The sequence below is a fragment of the Triticum urartu genome, chromosome 1A, assembly GCF_056163025.1.
Source record: "Triticum urartu cultivar PI428250 chromosome 1A, HENAU_Tu73, whole genome shotgun sequence".
Classification (NCBI taxonomy): Eukaryota; Viridiplantae; Streptophyta; class Magnoliopsida; order Poales; family Poaceae; genus Triticum; species Triticum urartu.
In genome coordinates this window covers 140,468,757-140,483,278 of record NC_141873.1, presented here as the reverse complement: position 1 = coordinate 140,483,278, position 14,522 = coordinate 140,468,757, and the positions used below count along the sequence as shown (strand labels likewise).

General features: G+C 43.8%; 1 protein-coding gene across 2 annotated transcripts; it reads right to left on the bottom strand.

Moving 5' to 3' along the window:
* Positions 1–792: 792 nt before the first annotated feature.
* On the bottom strand, positions 793–11,380 carry LOC125551712 (ent-copalyl diphosphate synthase 1, chloroplastic). Of its 2 annotated transcripts, none has more exons than XM_048715011.2 (14): positions 11,052–11,380; positions 10,231–10,317; positions 5,517–5,918; positions 5,261–5,444; positions 4,938–5,152; positions 4,722–4,842; positions 4,491–4,603; positions 4,137–4,363; positions 3,175–3,290; positions 2,951–3,049; positions 2,431–2,673; positions 1,836–1,962; positions 1,496–1,741; positions 793–1,140 (listed from the first exon to the last, which is right to left on the bottom strand). In XM_048715011.2, exons 1-14 carry the CDS (start codon positions 11,131–11,133, stop codon positions 916–918), a joined length of 2,487 nt encoding a protein of 828 aa, XP_048570968.1. In that variant the 5' UTR covers positions 11,134–11,380; the 3' UTR covers positions 793–915. The 2 variants fall into 2 exon arrangements, with proteins under 2 accessions (XP_048570968.1, XP_048570974.1); XM_048715017.2 differs by having other exon boundaries at positions 5,517–5,909.
* Between the last annotated feature and the right edge of the window lie 3,142 nt (positions 11,381–14,522).

Below are 14,522 nucleotides of genomic sequence, written 5' to 3'. Positions count from 1 at the left end.
CCCTTCGTGTGCCCCAAAGCACTATCTAACACTGTGGTGCTCACTCTTGAGGAGGGAAATGGGTCCAAAATTCATGGTCAATTTTCATTACCGGCAATTGCACAATTATGTATCTTATGAGAAGCTCAACCATGTTCAATTGAATAAAATGGTTGAGGATCAGTTCACCTAGAAGCTTGAAACTAATGGTAATTTCTCATCTCAATTTTCCTAAAAAGCCTTGTTTAAAGGGCTTGAGGAATTCCCTAGTCTAGAACAAGTGTGGTCCTCGCATGCGTATCTTCAGGCTAAAGTGTTTGTTTGACCGGTACTGCATAACAACTGCTGGACTACAGATAGGCTAGCCCAGAGGGGATTGCCGCATCAACCATTAGTCCACTTTGCTGCCAGGAACCAGAGAGCATGCATCACCTATTGGTGTAGTGCCCCTTCTCACAACGAGTCTGGTATGATGTTATGCAATCTTTGACTCCATCAGGGGATTCGACTATCTGCGAATGGTTGTTTCATATGGGCATGGTCACCCTTGCCAAGAGGCGTGCTATGGGCATGCATAAACTATGGCTTGAGCGCAGTGGTAGGACCTTTGACAAAATTGCATCAAGCCAGCAGGTGGTGGTGGACAAAATCTTATAAGAAATCTACCTAGGGGGATTCATGTAGAGTACTAGTAGATGTTTGTGATATCTTGCGAGGCCTTTCAGCCATGTAATATCCTCCTGCAAATGTAAAACTCTTCTTCAATCTTAATATAAAAGACACGCAAAGCTTTTGCGGGTTCTGGAAAAAATATCAACCTAACAACCAACTTCCAATAGGAGAACTATCACTTACGCGCCATTCCACCAGCATTCCTACAACATTTCTTTGTATGTACAATTTCACTTCCATCCCCATCATTGTAAGTTTTTTCTTTCAAAAGACATGTTCAAAAATAACTTTTGAAACATGTCTATCAAATATGTAGGAAGGGCAATTAGCAACATAGTAACAACTTTTCACAACACTCCAGAAGGTTTGCTTCGTGTTGTTACTTGCTCTATCATCATATGACTGAAGAATATTTTGGGCAAGTTCTTGCATGTCCACCTCAATTTTCTTGTCCATGCGACTTGTTACTGCCTTATTCTCCTCAGTGTCCTACAAATTGCATCATTAGTACAATGGTTAAAAATGTAGAAGTTGAAAAATTATAGTTATTAAAAGCAACTTGTAGCTATGCGGTATGAAATATGTGGACCAACTTACAATAGCTATCATAAATATATTACATGCCCATCTAATACATAATTGTAGCTTATATAGAAAAAATATGTGGCTCTTTTTCCAATGGGAAGTACCTTTTGTAGTTTGTGTGTACATGCAAATATTGTACGTAGTAGATAGCAACAAAAGTAAACACACGTTGCACCGACAAATGAAAAGAAAAATACAATCACCAATGTATCACATGGTTAACCACAAAAATGTCAAGAAAATTAAGCATAAAAGTTACCTGTGAAAGTAACATCCTGTGGTGAAGACTGTCACAGATAGAGGATGCAAGTTGAATAAACCAAGTATTGTCCTTGCTATTTACCATAGATGATGCTTCACCAATTCGTCCAGCACAAATCTCGATAATTTTAACTAGAAGCAAAGATGTTTGTTTGTCATGAACCATGCATGACCCTGCTTCAATAACGCTCATATTGTTTGTGCCATCATCTCTATTTATCTCTTGCATCATCCATTCGACCCACTAGAAGTTCAAAGATATATATTAGAATTTTTATCTAAGAGAGACCATTGCATTTAATAACTCCCAGACATGCGCAATTGCTCATTTAACTTACAACACAACGTAACAAATTGTTGTTGTGCATGGGTTCTTCACCAACATGTAGCGCTGTTTGTGCCAATAAATCAATAAGTTTCTCAAGTGCGCCCACAAGAATTTCCACTTTTGCATCTCCTTTAAGCCTAGATGCACAAGTTGTGTCATACGAAGCATATTTAAAATGAAAAGAGTCTATAACGAAAGACTATGTTTTTCTAATAGTACAGTGACGAATTACTACATGGTTGTGCTTAAAGATATTGTGTGACATTTTATCAAGTAAAAAAGAATTATTATTCAAATATGGGGATCTTAAGTTTACCCCCTCCGTCCCAAACTTCTTGTCTTAAATTTGTCTAGATATGGATGTATCTAATACTAAAACTTGACTTGATACATCCGTATTTAGATAAATTTAAGACAAGAATTTTGGGACGGAGGGGGTACAAAATAAAAATGTATTACACATATGTATCTTAATTGTTCACTGGTGGAAATCATATACCAAATTACTAGGATTAGTCAAAAGTGGTCCAATTAAGCATGCAAATATTTACCATATGACGTGATGATTTAGACTGTATATAGGGATGCTCGTTTAATGTACTTACCATGATATATCATTATTTCCTTCATAGAGGCCACCATGCATAAACCGTTCCACCATTTTATTACCCGACAAATCGCTACGAAGATATTTAGAAATAATGTTGGCCATCACTGATGCTCTGGCCCATGCAAGTCGCTCTGTGGCACGACTTGGTTCAAAAATGCAAGCGGCAGCTAGAAAATAAGCTCTCAATACATCTCTTGGAGCCACCCCAAAAGCCTCGAGGCCATTCTCTGTAAACCACCTACGTGCATGGAAATATAAGTTCTCATGCAGGAAAATGTGATATAATTAATAAATAGTCTTGCTAAAGCACATCTAGATGTGGCATAAGTATTGCACATCTAAGTCCTATATCATTGATCTTACGTCGAGATTCGTGTGGATAATTTCTTTTTCTTTTTTTTTCCTCTTTATGCTTGATTCACTCACTTAGATGTGCAATAACTAGCGCACATCTAGATGTACTCTAGACACACCCATTAACAAAATACTGAGTATTATGTAAGATTGATGCATACTTTTGTAGGCCATGCCACTCAAGCTGATGTTGGATTTGGCAGCGATTGAAATCACGCTTTGCCAGCTCGAGATAGGTGTTGTTGTTCACAAGTGGCATCCTGCGAAAGCCATTCAGTTTATCACATATTGGTAAGTCAGTTCTACATTGCCTTTGTTGTGCAACGAACAAACTAAAATTGTTTAAAATTGATTGGTGCACCGTCGTAAACCATTTTTGTTTTACCTGTAGAGTGTCTTCCCAATCCAGACATCATCATCACCGCCATATTGATCTAGGTAGACTCTTGCTTCTACACGCGGCAAGCTTGCATACCAAGGAAAGTCCAGTGCATATTGTACCTATGATCACATACAGAGTTATTTACGTTATTGTACATATCCATATATGGTTATTTTGTTTCGGTTTCTAAAATACTTATATTGTAATATCAACTGCAATCCCTCTCTAGTTGTTGAGAGTTACTCCCCCCGTCCTTAAAAGAGTATACTTTTAATTTTGTTGGAGGGTCAAACTATCTCAAAGTTTAACCGAGTTTGTGCAAAAATATATCAATGCTTGTGAAACCAAATAGGTATATAACAAAAATATATCTTATCACGAATCTAATGCTACTAATTTGATGACGCAAATGTTGATCTGTTATTGTATAAATACGGCCAAACATATTTTTTTTTGACTTTCCAATAAAGTTGAAAGTACATTTTTTTAAGGACGGAGGGAATACGTTACTTCCCATTCTGTCTAAAGCGATTGATTAGTAGGATGGAGTCTCAAGCTTTGATGAATATGCTTCAGGATTCAAGCCATTAACAATGAGATAGCATCGGATATTATTATTATGAGTTGCTGTAGCACCTGGTCTGTAAGGAATGATAAAATCTTTAGACAAGCTCCGACCCACCTCAATGGATGGATCTTTTATCTTATTTTTTTTATTAAGGGTTTAGATATTACACCTGGCCTCTGCATAGTTAAGATGCACACAGTCAAACCAAATCTAGTTTCTCCTTGCAAAAAAAAAACAAATCCAGTTTCTGAACTAATTGTACAATATGTTTCATAAAACGGGCATAGGTTGAGTGACACTTTGTTTCCTTTTTTTCACTTGCATGTCCATACTTTTTTTTAAATGAAAATATACGGTCACCGGGTCAAAAAGAAAAAGGATGGAGGTGTTTAATTACCTCGCCTGGTAGATCCTTTGAAATGATCCATTTGTCCCGGATCGTGCCCCGGGCCTCCCTTTGTCTAAGGAACTCATAGGAGAATCTGCCAGCACGCTGCAGCACGTCCTCTCCGGGAAATCTTACCTGAGAGGCCCTGTTCAGGTTGTACATCCCAGTGACCGCCTGTGTTGATTGCCCCACGAAACAGAAGAACTCCCCATCCTTCTCAAAGTTCTCGAACACGCCTGCGGATCGGCATCGGTTTTGTTTTGTTTGTCACGCGACGTAAAAAACTTACACTCGGGAGATATGCACAACATGACAACACCAGTATTTTGATTCAGAAGAGGGAGAACCATGGGTCGTACGTACTTGGGGAGACGTTGTATCGGTGCAGCCGCAGCAGCCGGAACGCCATGGCTGTGTCGTCCACGTCTACCACGGCAGAGTTCCTCGCCCAGCATATCCCCTCCTCAGTCCAGTGCCTACAGCATATATGAGTAAAGAGGTTAGAAGAAGCTTTGGTCATGGAGCGAGAAGAAGTTTAAGGTCAGCACACCGATGTTCAGCAAAACACAGCTATATATGAAGGAGGAACCAAACCTGTGGACATAGTCCAAGCACTGTTTGATTTCTTGCTTGAAGTAGCGCGAGATCCCAAGGCGCTCCAGCCGATCGACGACCCAGATGTGCTCGAAGAGATCGACCGGGTAAACATTGGGAACTGAAAAATGCATGGTCAGCCAAGACGAATAATGTACTCCAGTCCAACGTCAGTGTTGTACTGCATGGGACGGGTTTCATTAATTGATCTCTTACCCCCTCCGTCGAACTTCTTCACGATCCTGTCTATATACTCGAAGCATTTTGCGTCACCGGTCTGCATGAGGGCAGAGGCTGTAGCCGCCGGAGAAAACAGGAAGGACCCGTCACTGGACTGGAGCCTGAGGATCTTGCGCCAGTCCACCCCGGGCATCCCTTCAAGGGAGTGCAGGATCGTCGTCGGAATGCTGTGCATCATCTCCATCGGAATCCTTCGGATCAAAGTAATCAGCAATGTAGTTACAGAAATGTTAGCCTCTCCATCGACATGGAAAGAAATTGAAGGCAAAGATGCTGCACTTGTCTAGGAGGATATGTACTTTTTGAGCTTCACTTCTCTGTTGGCATATATGCGCTGCAGAGCATGGTGGTCATACGGGAACACCACGTCCAGGCTCCTGGCCGCCTCCAGGAGAGAAGGGAAGGCGATCTCGAAGCCGATGGGCATCGACTCCGAGTCTTCCTCGGCCAGCCTCCACATGTTGTCCTCCAGAAAACTCAGCCCTGATCGAGTGAACAAAACGCACGTTCAGTTTCACCAAACTCATGCCTGGTTCAGTGTGCATGCATGCGTACCTCTCGTGCAGTTTTCGGGGCCGAGCGACCATTTGGTGAGAGCCACGACGCACGCGAGGGTGTTGGTGATCCGGTCGTAGGCGGAGAAGAGGGCCGCGTCGCCCCAGGAGCCGTCGGGCAGCTGGTTCCCGAGGATCCACCGGAGGGCGGCGGGGAACTGGGCCCCGTCTCCGCCGTCGAGCCTCGGCACCAGGGCCACCCAGGCCGTGTCGTACGCCGACACGCTGATCTTGCCGTCGCCCATCGACCCGAGCATGGCCTTCACCCGGTCGATCAGCGGCTGCTCGAGCTCTGTCCCAGGAATCACACGGTGCCCGTCCAGGTCGCGTGCTTCCTCTTCCTCGGGCCGTTCTAGAATCTGGATGTCATTTCCGGCAGGTTTCGCTTGCAGCCCTGCAGGTACTACGTCGAAACAAACGAATGAATGCCAGAATGATTACAATTACAAGGTTGTGTATTTTAGTATTTCCTTCGTTCTAAATTAGTTGACGGTCAAACGAATATATCAGTAGTAACCAGCTTAGAACATAAGCTTAGGACATATCAAAAGTGATAATCAAATATTTGTACAGAGCCATATGTGCACACCAAGAACTGTCTTAAGGTATAAGGACATCTTTAACCGATCCTTTATAACCAATTAGAGAAGTAAAAATACGGTTTTACTCCTCTAACCGGTACCTAGCTGATCCTTTATCAGTCGTAAGGGAGTAAAATTTTACTCCTCTTCTTGAAAGTTTCTCTATATTTACTCTTTCTTTTGGTGGCCGAATAAAAGCTTTCTTCGCGTGAAGGCCTTCTCGTGGCCGGCCGGTGACTTACGTGAAGCTCGTATGGCCTTGCTGGTGACCTCGGGCCTCGTCGGTGACCCTTGCCCGTACTACTACTGGTACGATCACTAAATGCTACTATTGCGCGTCGCTGTTGCGTGTGTTGGTCGCCGCCGCCAGTGTGTGCTGTTGCTGTTGCTGCTGCTGCTCGCCGCCGCCGCCGGTGCGTGTTGATACTGCTTGTTGCCGATGTGTGTTGCTCACCGCTGCTTCTCCCCGTTGCGTGCTGCTACTGCTCGCCGCTGCTCCGTCGCCAGTGCGTGCTGCTACTGTTCGCCGCCGGTGCGTGCTACTACTGCTCGCCGCTGCTCCGCCGCCGGTGCGTGCTGCTACTGCTGCTTGCCACTGCTCCATCGTCGGTGCGTGCTGCCACTGTTCATGGTCGGTGCGTGCTGCTACTGCTCGCCGCTGCTCCACCGCCAGCGCCAGTGCGTGCTGCTACTACTGTTGCTCGCCGCTGCTCCGCCACCGTTGCGTGTTACTACTGCTCCTGCTCGCCGCTGCTCCGCCGCCGTGCTGCTGCTGCTCGCCGCCGCCGGTGCATGCTTATGCTGCTGCTGCTCCTTCCAATTGCGTGCCTCTGCTGCTTGCTGCCGGCGTGGTTACCATGGTTGTCACTGGCTGCGGAGGTGCGTAGCAACTGTTCGACAAAATGTATGAGCCAAATTTTAAGTTTATTCCGTTATATACAGAGGATCAGCTAGGTCCGGTCAAAATTTAATGAAGTAAATACACTCCACTAATATTTATATTCCTTTACTTTTCAAGGGACCGGTTAGAGTTGGCTTAATAATGGTCAAAATGTCACCCGCTGCATGACTTTGTCTTATAATAATAGGAGTATCAAAGCTTCAGCTCCAGGCCCAGTTTGACGTGACCAACAAGGAATTGCACGCAAAGTTGGCAGAAGTAACATGGGCGGCCGCAAGCTCATATCGACTTTCAACTGATAAGAAAGGCAGGGAATTCCATCGTTTTTGCCACAGAGCCTCACTGATTTCTGTCACTGGGAGCATGGAGTTGTGTGCTAGCTAAAGGCACCTTATCCAAAGAAATCAAACGAAACCTTTCCTGATCACGTCTCTTTTTGTGGGCATATGAACTTTGCATAAGCACACCCTCTACTATCCGATCTAATCCTTCCTAACTTTCACGTGCCAGTCTCAGTCGAATCTCTGATCATATTATTCCGTAACCAAATTGGTAGACCGGCCGGATATTCGGCTCAAAAGAACGCCGGGCCCGTACTTACTTAGAGACCAAGTTCGGCGCCAGGAAAGCATGCATCGATCCTACGTTGTACTAAGATAGCGTGAGCTTAATTGAATTAATGGGTGAGCTTCACCTAGCTAGATATAGTATTGACGGTAACAAGAATAACAGTACGTCGAGGATCTTTCTATCATCGTATTGACTTTAAACTACAGAAGCATTTTTTTCCCCTGTAGTTGCATGCTTTTGGATCTGATGAGAAAGCTACATCCTTTGTTTTTCTGTTTTTGCAGGGGAAAAGCTACATTTTTTGTTCTTTTTTTTTGCGGGGGTGCTACATTCTTTGTTCAACTGTGGATTTTTCATACAGGTTTCGATTCCTTTTCTTCACGAGACCGAAAACCATGTAGCCGTTGACGCTGTCTCATCTACTAATTAGTGTGTTGTGCGCTAAAAGTTCTCAACCCTACCCCCCTCACGGCTAAATATCTGGTGCTCCGGGAGCACTTAAGCTCAGGTGCTCCCATGCGAGCTCCACCGTTGGATCTTGATCAGGTGGTTATCTATGGAGCACTCGGGCTTACGCATAATTAAGGGACTCTTAGAGGTTCTTTTTGCAAATTTTCTATAGCACCTCAAGTGACCGTTGGCTGAGATCAAATGGCCGAGCTCGCGTGGGAGCACCTAAGCTTAGGTGGCTGCCACCCCCTCCCCCCTTTCCTTCTCACTTGTATATATTCTTTTGTGTTTCTGTCTAGTCTGTTGGTATCTTTCCATCTCCTCTTGGTGAAAATGGCATGTTGCATTGTTTGTGTAAAAAAAACTAGAGTCGTTGACAGAACATTTGTTCTTGTCCCTGCCCTCTTGGTATTTGTCGCTATCTTCCAAACTCCTCTTGCCGATAATTGGCACAATATGTCATTTTGCTAAAAATAGAAATAGTAAGATTCGCTTGACGGTTAATTTATTCTTGTCTCACCCCCGACACTACTACATAATTTTCTCGTGTTTTCTTTGTACTTTGTCAATATATTTTGAACTCCCATTGGCGATAATTGACACGATATGCCATTTTGTTAAAAAGAAAATTCTTAGATTCACTTGACGAGATAATTGTTCTTGTCTCGCTGACCCCGCTTTCCCTTTCTACTATGTATTTTTCTCATGTTTTCTTTGTAATTTGTCGGTATCTTTCAAATCTTGCGATAAATGACACTATATGTCGTTTTGTCAAAAACTAAATTTTAGATTCACTTAATGGATAATTTGTTCTTGTCTCGCCGACCCCCTCCCTCTAGTAGGTATATTTCTTGTGTTTTCTTTGTATAGTTTGTCTATATCTTTCGAATCTTGGTGATAAGTGACACTATATTTCGTTTCGTAAAAAGAAATCCTTGGATTCACTTAACAGATAATTTGTTCTTGTCTCGCCGACCCACCCCCTCTAGTAGGTATATTTGTCGTGTTTTCTTTGTATACTTTGTCTGTATATTTCAAATCTTGGTCATAAATGACACGATATGTTGTTTTGTAAAAAGAAATCCTTAGATTCACTTAACGGATAATTTGTTACGGTCTCACTGCTCCCCCCCCCCCCCCCACCTTCTAGTAGGTATTTTTTTCTCGCGTTTCCTTTGTACTTTTGTCGGTATCTTTCAAATCTTGGAGATAAATGTCACTACAAGTCGTCTTGTAAAAAAGGAGACCCTTAGATTCACTTAAAAGATAACTTGTTCTTGTCTCACCCCCCCCCCCCCTCTAGTTGGCACTTTTCTCGTGTTTTCCTGTAGTTTGTCGGTGTCTTTCGAATCTTGGCGATAAATGACACTATGTGTAGTTTTGTAAAAAAAGAATTCCTCGTATTGACTTAACGGACAATTTGTTCTTCTCTCACCGACCCCCCCCCCCCCCCCCACTCTCTAGTAGGGCTTTTTCTCGTGTTCTCTTTGTACTTTGTCGGTATCTTTTGAATCCTGACGGAGCATTTGTTTGTGTCTCATCCAGTAACTTGAGTGTCTGTTAAGTACTTGAGAGAGGTTAGAAAAGAAAAAAAAAGTGTGTTTACCCCCCCCCCCCCCCCCCCCCCCCCACACACACACACACACATAAAAAAGCATATTTGCTGGTTCTTTTTAGAGGCCTTAGATTAGGAAAAAAAACATTTTGCTCCACGGCTGGTATAAGACGCACGTATGAACTCACGGGAGGCCCTTTTCGTTGACAGACACCGGAGGCCCTTGGATGAACTAATACGAGCACGTGTGGTAATGTGTGAGTATGGCAATAAAAAGGAACATAATGAGATGAAGAAAGAAAAAAGAAAAAGAAAACATCATTAACTGCCTATTTCGTGGAGTGCGTAGGCTGGCATATTTGTATGATATATGACAGATAGGGAAACAAGACACGAAAACGGGAGTAGTAAGTAATTGGCATATGCTACGACGCTTGTGCTGCCCAAGTATAGTAACGTATAAGACGCTTGCGGTGTTAGCTCCTAGCTGTATATAGATACTCCTAGATGGTAACGCTAAGCAAAAAAGGACAGTAGTAGTAAGGGTAAAAGCGATGGATGCATGGAGCGATGGAGAAGAGCGGCGGGCATAAAGCAAAGCGAGAGATAAGACACAAGATTACCGGGCCCCAGCCCAAGTCAGGGCAATGATACGTACCTTTGGTAGGAGTACTGGATACGCTGCTGGTCCGTCGAGCGACGCGCGTGCCGCCGGCATCTCCTTTGCCGCGCAAACGGCATGGACCTGATTGTTCAAAGCCAAAGTGATCAGACCCAATCCAATCTTTTCTCAACACAAGTATACATCATCCCAAAAGAAAACGGAAAGAAAAGGCACAGGCTACAAAAATGTGTAGATATACACACGTAACCTCGCGAAAAAGAAAAAATTGAAGATAATAATCACGAAGAACTCGTTTGCCAGCTTCGTTTCAAGCACGTACGTGAACAGGGAGAAAGGGCTGTCAGCTGCAGGCAGCGAACTGCACTGCAGAAGCCATCAAAATCTGCCGGCGAGTGACAGACAAGAACTCGTGCCACAGAAGGTGAGAGGTGGATCGGAGCTGCATGTGCTGGCGCGCACGAAAAAATTGCGAGGTCGATCTTACCGGAGAAGAAGAGACTGGCGAATCCGTAGAAAAGAGTACTAGCAGAATTGGGCGAAAATTAATCCGTACGTTGAGCATGCAGTGGTTCTGACCCGTCTGTACATGCGTATATACGCTGCACCCGTAGAATTAATGGCGGGGACGAAGCTAGAATAAAAAAATCTTGATGGATCATGTATATGACGGTGAGGAGTGATCAGTAGTAAGCCAGCGAAGGATTTTCCGATTTCCAAATTTTAATGGCTGTACACGCACACAAAGAAAACATCGTATAGCAGAAGAAATTAAACCAGCGTTCCGTTTGAAGAAACAGAGAAGAAACCAGCGCCGGCGGCAAGCGAGAAGCATGGCAGGAAGGGACATCCATCACCTTTGGCGAGAGCACGCGGCAGCAGCCGGGGTTCACCGTGGCGGAAGGGCGCCCCCGCCGGCGAGGAGAGGCGGAGCTGCATGCTGGCCGGGCTGCAATATGCATGCACGTGCCTCAATTCCACCGCCTGCGGGTCGCTCTATTTATAACCGTCGATCCAGCCCCGACGAGGAGCTAAGGACGACGATGAGCTGATGGTGACGGCGATCGAGCGAGGGGATAAGGATCGGAGCGCGCTGGTTTGGGCAAGTGATTAACAGGGGCTGTTAATGGGCAAAAGGCAGGAAAAACACGAGGTTTATTTGGAGGGATGCCTAGCTATGTGTTGGTGGGTGCATATATATGCAAGGGGTAGCGAGAGAATGGGCTGGGCTGGGCTGGGCAGGGTTGGAGATGGTTAGCGAGGAAGGAGGAGGAGGGAGACAGAGGGCTTGTGGGAGAAGGGAATGATTCGGGGCGAGGAAAGCTCCTGGTAGTGGACAAAAACCTTAAACCGTCTCCCTTGTGAACGGGTGGCGCAAGGGCGACATTCTCTTCCACACGCGATGATGCTCCTCTATAATCAGTCCAGAGACTTCTTTTTTCTTCAAGTGTTGTTGATCTGTTTTGGAGTGAAAGAGAGGGCAACCGTAATCTATATATGTATGGGAATATGATATTACTGTCCACCGTGTGGTATCTCCCGATCAATCATCGTCCCTGCGGCAAAACACTCATTTCACATCCTGGTAAAGCCGAATCCACATAAACAAGGAATTAGTAGAAAGGGAAGTGCATGGATGAATCCGGGTATATATGAACCCACTTTGAAAAACATATTTTTAAAATTAGAAAAAACTCCAAAAAAGGCGGCATGGATACGTATTCATGTTATATGTGTGTGCATAAAGTTTCACGGAAAAATAATTTTTTTGTAGCCTGTGCAAAAAAGGCAAAAAAAAATGTGTCCTAAAACGCTATCTAGAAGCACTGAAATTTATCTTTTTTGCGGAGACAAAACAATAAGATATTTTTTCGTAAAATTTTATGCTGCGCACACACATTTGTGAACATGTATGCATAGAATTTTCTTTTAATTTTTTTTATTTTAAAACATACTTAAAATGCATTTTTTTTAAGTGGGTGCAGATGCCCGTCATGCCCTAGTAGAAGCTAGAAGTGGAACTTCATTTTCAGTGCCTGCATGGAAGCAGGGGGAATCCTATTTAGGAGGGATCCTATTTAGGGCATATACAATGATGCTATCTTATGAGTGCCACATAGGATAAATAATGAGATGGAGGAGAGAGAATTCATAAGAAAAGGTTTGTCTTCTCTTATTTAAGATAAGACAAGAGATGATCTCTTAGCACAATTTGTCTCACCATGTTTTAAGGAATTGCTAGTTATTGAAGATAAGACTAAGATATAACCCATTGTAGACATATTTTTTTGTCATCTCTAAATTACATGTAAAACTTAAGATAAAACTGTCTTATCAACCATTGTACATGCCCTTAGAGCTGCAGGCGTCAGTTTCTTCTGTTTCTGCAAACCGGCGCCTGCAGGCGCCTTAGCTGGGCTCAGCCCATTTAGCGTTTGTTTTTATCCGTTTTGAAGTGCAAAATTGGTGCGAGCCAGAGAATCAATCTCTAGACCTCTGCGCTCTCAGCGCACTGAGCTAACCACTAGGGCCATCGCGAACTTATCAATGGAAACCGCTTCCATACTTTATTTCTTCCCCAATTCGGATCTCTTTTTTTTCTGTCTTTCTGTCCATTTTTCCTTTTCTATTTATTTCTTTTTTTGAAATGCTTGATTGTAAATTGATGAATTTTTTCTTAATAATCAAAGAACGTTTTAAAAAAAATTATGAACTTTTATCCAAATTGTTGAACTTTTTCAAACTTTGTGAACATTTTTTAACATTTGATGAACTTTTCTCAAAAATCCAAGAACTTATTTTCAAATTCGATGAACTTTTCTCAAATTTAATGAACATTTAAAATTCGTTGACCTTTTTTTATAAAAAATCAATGAACTTTTTTTCAATTTCAATGAAATTTTTTCAAGTTTGATGATTTTTTTTATTTTGATGAACTTTATCTGAAATTCGATGAACTTTTTTACAAAATCTGTGAACTCTTTTCAAAATCGATGAACTTTTTTCAAAATTGAAGAACTTTTTTTTCAAATTGGATGATTTGCTTTCAAATTCAATGAACTCTTTCTCAAATTTGGTGAACTTTTTCATTCAATGATCTTTTTTTCAAATTGGATTAAAAAAATTCAAATTCGATGAACTCTTTTCATTTTCCATTTTTGTGAAGTTTTCTTTTCATTTCATGGTTCATGTGAATGCTTTTTCATATTTATGTTTTCTTTAGTCAAATAATTTATAGTGGGTACGTAATACTAGTACTATATGTTTAATGTTTGTACTGGATGAATGTCAAAGTGCTTAGTTTTCCACAAGTAATCAACAAACTAAACATGGTCCAGTGGTTAACTCGTGTGGGCTTCTACTGGGGCGTCAGCAGTTCAAGTTCCATGTCTTTCCGAATTTAACCTGGCATTTTTCTTTGTCTTTTGCTTTATAGCACGTTGCTGGGCCGGCCTACTTCCTGTCCTTGCGAGCGCCAGGGGCGCGACCCGGCGCCTACATCACTGAATAGGAGATCCCTGGAAGCAGCGTGGAGCTACAAACAGAAGACTGTGCGGGCCGGGCTGAATTTGATGCTAAATCTTGGTTGTTGCCTTGTAGCGTTGTGTATTCATGGGCTGGGCCTAGGTGAATTTCTATAATTTTTCTCAAAAGTTGGGTGGGCCACGGCCCATTCGGTCACAACGTGGCTGTGCCAGTGCATGGAAGGTAGTTAGGCTAACTCCGACGGCCACCACATCTGGTCCGGTCGCGTCTGTTTGGGGCTAAACGGACACAAATCGCGGCCCAACGCACCCCCTCAAATGGATTGGCATCCGTTTTTCGTCCGCCTTCGACCCATTTCCGGCCCAAACTTGGGTCACGTTTGCATCGAAACGGACAGGGCGCGGATGCACACAAGCGCTCTTTTTGTCCTCCCCCGGCCCGCCCGTCGGAGGAATATACCCCCTTTCCCCCTTCCTTACGCGTCTTGCACCTCTCCCTACCCCCCGCCATAGCCATCGCCGCCCGGCCGCTCCGTCGCTGTCTAGGCCGGCCATCCAACAGCCTCGCAGCTCGACACAATCCCTACCCTCGCCCATTTTCAGAGGAGTTCTTGCCGGCGTTTGTGGGCTTTCTTCGCCGCCTCCGATACTACGGAAACCACAGCCACCGGCGATGCCCATCGGTCCCAACACCACCCCCTAGCGCTACAGGCCCGCCTCCCGCACTCATCTCCTCTACTACACGTCGGCTGCCTATACGAGGAGGCCGAGGTGCTCTTCACTAGCCGCGTCCCAACCACGACCCCCAAGGTGTTCGACACTTTTCTTGCGAGGTACCATGGA

Coding starts and splice junctions, on each gene's coding strand:
- LOC125551712 (XM_048715011.2), bottom strand. CDS start 11,133: ATGCAGCTCCGCCTCTCCTCGCCGGCGGGGGCGCCCTTCCGCCACGGT. Junction 1,963..2,430: donor GGAAATAATGATATATCATG/GTAAGTACATTA, acceptor TTGTGCATCTAG/GCTTAAAGGAGATGCAAAAG. Junction 1,742..1,835: donor ACAATTTGTTACGTTGTGTT/GTAAGTTAAATG, acceptor TTGAACTTCTAG/TGGGTCGAATGGATGATGCA.